At 42.4% G+C, this 6,343-nt stretch overlaps 1 protein-coding gene across 1 annotated transcript; it reads right to left on the reverse strand.

Moving 5' to 3' along the window:
* Nucleotides 1–3,178: 3,178 nt before the first annotated feature.
* On the reverse strand, nt 3,179–4,778 carry LOC130882062 (seminal vesicle secretory protein 6-like). Its single transcript, XM_057781948.1, has 3 exons — nt 4,703–4,778; nt 3,846–4,253; nt 3,179–3,239 (listed from the first exon to the last, which is right to left on the reverse strand). Exons 1-2 carry the CDS (start codon nt 4,776–4,778, stop codon nt 3,886–3,888), a joined length of 444 nt encoding a protein of 147 aa, XP_057637931.1. The 3' UTR covers nt 3,179–3,239; nt 3,846–3,885.
* Between the last annotated feature and the right edge of the window lie 1,565 nt (nt 4,779–6,343).

Below are 6,343 nucleotides of genomic sequence, written 5' to 3' on the forward strand. Positions count from 1 at the left end.
CTTTGTCCCACAGTACTTCTCCCATTTTTTCTTTTTTTCAAAACAAGAACTCTGAATCTAATCTCCCTTGTTTCAAACATGCATAATCCATTTTTTGGGAATGTGGGTGTAGTTTCCTAGGCTACTTCCTGCTGATTGGGGGCAGTGATAATCTTATGGGGACCTAAAGAATATTTAGGATTATGGGCAAGTACTGACTGGAATATTCTATGAGGCTTGATCATCTCAGCCAGCAATCTTGAGGCTGTTTTGGATATAGAACCCAGAGGAAATCCCAACAGAGGTCCTCAGAAATGTTAGATCATCTGAGGCTATCCACTCCTATTAGAGATTTTTCAAGGGGTCTTCCTTGATCAGTCCTGATTTTTCTTAACCCAAAATGAATCCACAGCCTTTCATTTCCTGAAAACAAAACCTCTTCTCTAAAGTAACATACCTTTTGACTTAAATTTTGAAGTCAAAGCATTTTCAATATACATGTTGGATTAATCCAGTAGCATTTGTAATCAAATGTCTTTTAGCAACTGTTATTCCTTCCTCAGCCATCAAACAATTGAAAGACAACACAATAACATACAGTATCCAGACTCTCTGTGTATTTTCCATCTTTACGTGGCTTTATTTTAAACTCTATTTCTTTGATTTTTAGTTTTAGTTTTTGGTTTTTTTGAGACAGGGTTTCTCTGTGTATCTTTGGCTGTCCTGGAACTTACTCTGTAGATAAGGCTGTCCTTGAACTCACAGAGATTTGCCTCTGCCTCCCAGGTGCAGGGATTAAAGGTGTGTGTCACCACACTCAACTAACCCCTTTCTTTTCTTTTAAGGACTTTATCCTTTTTCTCCCAAGCCTACATATATATTTAAACACGCTGTAAACCATTTAGAGGTTTTTTGCATTTGAAACTATTTTTTTACTGTACATCTCTTTCTGGACCACACGAGTCTTTAATTTGCTAAGTGTTATGGCTAGGATTAAAGTCAAGGCTTTGATGGCTGGATCCACCCCATTCCTTAGCTTTCTGAGCGTCTAGCTTCACGGTGGAGGTACTGGCAGGAGCCACGTGTTTTGTCATAACTCTATGGAGTTTCAAGGTCCCTGCCACCACCAAGAAGCATGCTGTCAGCTATTCATAAACACCATTTAAGTGTTTGGTGGCAGGACCTCTTAAAAGGGTTGCAAGGTTTTTGCAGCTAAAGCTGAGTCAGGAAGCCTCTCTTAAATGAGACATGCTTGCCTCTAGCAAACAGAGCCCACCTGAGAAAATGCTGCTACGAAGAAGCTGTGCTTAACTCTGTTCTTTTGTGTTCAGAATTATTTACTAAGCTCTCTCAGGTTTTATGTGGATATAGCTGTCCATGTTGGAGCCATTTCTTTTTCAGCATCCTTCTTCAGAGATCTGAATTAATTATGAAATCTCAGGCTTAGCTTGGTTTGTTCCTAACTAGTTCTTATAAATTAAATTAACCCATGTATTTGGATCTGCTCTTTTATGTGGCTCAGTCACCTTTACTCTTGTCTGTAAAGGATGACCAGAAAAGCATCCATCCACCTTTGAGAAATGTAGGCATCGTGTTTTCTAGACTGCTTTCTGTTTTCTGGGGGTGACTGCTATCATCCAGGCAAATGCAAGTCTAGCCCTGCCCTGGGAACCTGGCAGAGGCAGAGTGGCCACCCTCTCTGTACATGGCAGGCAGTACCCTGATTCTGTACATAGGTGCAAAGATCCCTTTTAAGAGACAGACTCCACCCACTCCTGCTCTCCTTCTGCCATTTCTCTGAGGAGGAAGGTATCTCTCCTTCTCTTTTTCTCTTTTTTTCTTCTTTCTTTCCCTTTTCCTTTTTCCTCATTCCTGTCCATTTCCCAATAAACTTATTTCCCATGTAAACTCTGTCTGATGGTGTATTTGCCCACTGTCATGGGATCCCTGGTTTAATCTCACACCATCTGTCATTACATTCGTGCTGTGAAATTCAGCCAGGCTTTCCCGTGTTCTCTCCCACTCATGGGCAGGTAGCATGAGGAATGTAGGGACTGTGACCCTGACCCAGACCAACAGCCCACTTTCCACCCCACTCTATCTATTAGAACTCTATGTTCTAATGAGGTTTGAAATTAGCATATTCACATCACGTCCATGTAGACCCTGGAGATTTAATTTTAAAGAAAATAAAGACAGATAGGTTTAAAGATACGTGTGTTCCTAAGGCACACGTGGAAATAAAACTCCTCATCCACCGGATTGTGTTGGTTTTACTTTTGAATAATTATTTGCCTCCTGGATTTCTCATAAATAACTCACAGAAAGGTGTTCGAGCAACAGGATTGCAGCTGAAGACGTCCTCCCTAGCCAGACGGTCCTCTGGTGTGTGTCTCCCTAGCCAGACGGTCCTCTGGTATGCGTCTCCCTAGCCAGACGGTCCTCTGGTGTGCGTCTCCCTAGCCAGACGGTCCTCTGGTGTGCGTCTCCCTAGCCAGACGGTCCTCTGGTGTGCATCTCCCTAGCCAGATGGTCCTCTGGTGTGCGTCTCTACAGATAGCATTGTGTAGCACACTCTCTGCATAAGATGTAGATACTTTATGTATCACACTTAGGGACATTGAATCTTTTTTTTTTTTTTTTCAAGACAGGGTTTCTCTGTGGTTTTGGAGCCTGTCCTGGAACTAGCTCTTGTAGACCAGGCTGGGGACATTGAATCTTAAAAGGATATATAACCATGAGCAGAATCGTTGAACCAAGTGCAAAGATGTACTTTTGTGGGCTGGTGGGACTGGAGGCACCAGTAGCTCAGGGATTTACCATGGTCTATTGAAAGAAGTATTTTCTGACATTTCCTATGTTGCCAGTTTGAAATCCCACTAGGAATAGGGTCAAGAGGAGATTTAGGGTCCATACAGAGACTGTCCGAATTTCAGTGTTTTCTATTGAATAATGGATTTCTATGCAGAGCTTAGGAAATGTGTATGAGCACACCAGTAACACAAGAAGGTCACTTCCTCTAATGCAGAACTATTAAATCCAGCCTGTATATGGCAGAAGGAAGAGACCTCAAGGCTCAAAATTTGATGCAGAATGTTGTCTTTTTATTGGAAAGAAAGTGTTTTAATAAATGCTGGGGTTAGGAACCTCAAAAAAAAAAACAAGTATGAGAAAGAATCGAAATCTATGATCTGTCTCTGGGACTTCACAGGAGTCTCCATTCTGAAGATATCACAGGCTTCATCCAGACAAGGTGACTCCTAGGGAAAAAAGCACAACCTGTGAACTGTGCCAGTGGAGGGCAGAGGGGAAGGGGCACCCATGTTTCTGTAATTTACTGATACTTTCAGCTCTAGTGTGTCACAAATAGGCACTCTTCTTTCTGATATGTCTTTTTGTTTCATTGAGAGGAAAATGGAAGCTAATTCTTAAACCCATCGTCTTTGAAAGAGATAAATGCATCCAAACAAGGGTGTGCGGAATGGGAAGAGGATAATACTGTAACACTTTGTTCCATGATGAACACAAAAAAGCCATGCCAAGCGAAATTCTAAGAATTAACAAGCTTGTATTACAACCTGACAAATGGACTTGTACATGTGGAACAGAGTAAGATTTGTTTCCTTGCTGGCGTATACAAGGGGAATAGACTGAAAACACACTAAAGGTAGGAATTCAAGACTCAGTCACAGCTCAGTGCCTTTCTCTACTCTGCCAGGCATTTTCCTCTCCTTTCCTAAAGTCACATTGCACAGCTCCTCTGGTGTGCATCATGGGGACCAGTCCCATAACCGCCCAGGAAGTACTTATGCACAACTTCTAAACCCTGGGGTGAGTGTGTCTCCCTCCCCTAGCAATATCCTTACCTTTGTATTGATCCGGATCTTCAGCTGGTCCATGGTCGTATCACTTAGCTACTTCTTGTCTAAACCGTTGCTTTTCCTTTCTCCGTGTGTAAGACCGCTCTATTTCCCCTGCAGACTCGCTGGCTCTGTCACCATCAGAGCTTTCCTCACCGACACTGCTTTTTGCACTTTTTGACTTAAAGCTGCTCCATGAGCCTTCCTCACTGATGCTGCTCTTTGGATTTTTTGATTTAGAGGAACTCCACGAGCCTTCCTCACTGAAGCCACTTTTTGGAATTTTTGATTTAAAGGAATTCCATGAGCTCTCACTCCGGCTATATTCCTCATTGGCAGAACTTGATCCACCACTGCTCCCGCCTACTTCCGAGATTTCACTAGAATATTCTTCAGATGATTGTGAGAACTTTTCTGTGGAGAGAAAAGAATGTCTCACTCCCTACGTCCATCCTTCTGTATATTCTGGATCAGTGCATCGGGACACTGTCGAGAGCCCGTGCTTCAGCTCTGGTGATGGACCTGTGTTCAGATCTACCTTGTTGCTGTTTTGTTTTCTATGAAGTCATTGACCTTTTAGTCTAGGTAGAAGTTGGAATCATCTACATGTCAAATCCCCTCACAACTGACAATGAGGATGTTTGTTACCTGGTGCCCCACATACCTCTGCAGCCCCTCAATACTGACATTTTGCTTGCCACATCACTGATAGTCACGTAAAACGTATAGCTAAGACTCAAAAAAGACTCAGTCAGCATCAGGGATAGAAGTCCTGGGAACACAGCATTCTGCAAAATCCAAGTGGACCCCTTTGAGAACATTTTTTTCAAATATCTTTCCCATAGAACAAACTTGTCACTCACCACGGGGTCTCCTTGCAGATGCTTCTGTCACCAGAACCAGGAGCAATGTAAGGAGGAAGAAGCTGGTGGGATTCATCTTGCCAGGAAGGGCCTTGGTTGAGAGCTGAGCTTCTCCTTTATATATTTCCTGACTGGCTTTGCCTGCAGATAGGAAAGGCAGTGACCTTTCTTATCTGTAAATGTCAGCTTCATTATCTCTGCTCAGTAGGAATCTTGATGCTATTTCCTGCAAGGAAACAACATCAGAGCATTCTCCGAAATCTTCCCTTATACTTTGAGAACATCACAAAGAAATTTCTGTACTTCCCAAATATATTTCAGTTCAGAGTGGGGAAAAGACTTCAGGCTGCAAAAAATATACAGGACTTGATCATGACTTCATTCTCCAGCAATGAATGCCTTCTAAGACACCATCATTGAAATGGTTCATCATGGATAGAATTCTAAAGATTTCACATAAACCTTCACATACAACCATGTCTTCCGGGAGGAGGCTTGCCTCTTTGGAGTACTGTGGTTAAAGTGCATGGTGTCTTCAGCAATAGGGACTTACTTTCTCTCTCTTGCAAGCAACCATAGACAATGCCAATAGCCTGTATTGTTTTGTGTGTCTCTTGGACTCCTCTGACCAACAACCTGAATGTGGATTTCAAATGTGGAGTTTTTGTTAGATAGTCTGTGGCTTTTGGGATCAGTCCAACTAGCATATCTTCAGTTAGACTATATATGTATAGGTATACATATACACTTATGTGTGGCATTTTAGAGAAATAAGAAATAATCTAATTGTGTATGGGTCTTTCAAACATATCAGTTTTTTTTCTTCGTCCTTCCCTCTTGTATTGTACTTACTTTCTCCCCAGTAAAGTCTCCCTTTATTGTTTCCTCCTTTTATCCTTTGTATCCTCCCAGTCCTCACATTGCATATTCTGTGTTTTCTTGGTTTCTATGGTTACTCCAGGTAATATGCTCGCCCCTGAAGATTCAGAGCTAAGAGCCACAGATAAGAGAGATCATGTGGGATTTGCACTTCTAGGTCTGGGTTACCCAACTTGAAATAATATTTCTAGTTCCATCTATTTACCCTCACACTTTATGATTTCATTTTTCCTACAGGTGACTAGTATTGCATAGTGTATATGTATTATATTCTCCTTGTCCGTTTGCCAGTTGAAGGGCTTTTGGATTGTTTTCGCTTCCTGTCTATTGCGAATGGGCAGCAGTGAACACAGCTGAGCAAGCCGTACCAGAGCGTGCTATGCAAGCTGTTACTGCAGCTGGGATGCCTATGAGCCACACAAGTGACCAGCATGGCAAGATGAACCTAAGGGTGCGGTGACAGCACTAATATCTTGGTGGTAACCAAAAGCTGTCTAACTGGATGTAAGGCCCATTTAACAAGACAGACATCATGCCTGGTATTGGAGATCTAGTCAACATGGGCTAGTGAGATAAAGGATCTTAGAGGAGACCCTTCTGATGTCACTGAGACCCTTCTACTGGTGCTGGGCTAAACCAGCATCATTCCTAGCTGAATTCTGAATACTTATCCTATGCTCACAGATAATTGTAATTCTCATCCCTGTCTAAGCGTCTCTTTGCAGCATATGGAGACCATTACAGAGAACCACAACTGGAAAG

Source organism: Chionomys nivalis, chromosome 9, assembly GCF_950005125.1.
Source record: "Chionomys nivalis chromosome 9, mChiNiv1.1, whole genome shotgun sequence".
In the NCBI taxonomy this organism is placed as follows: Eukaryota; Metazoa; Chordata; class Mammalia; order Rodentia; family Cricetidae; genus Chionomys; species Chionomys nivalis.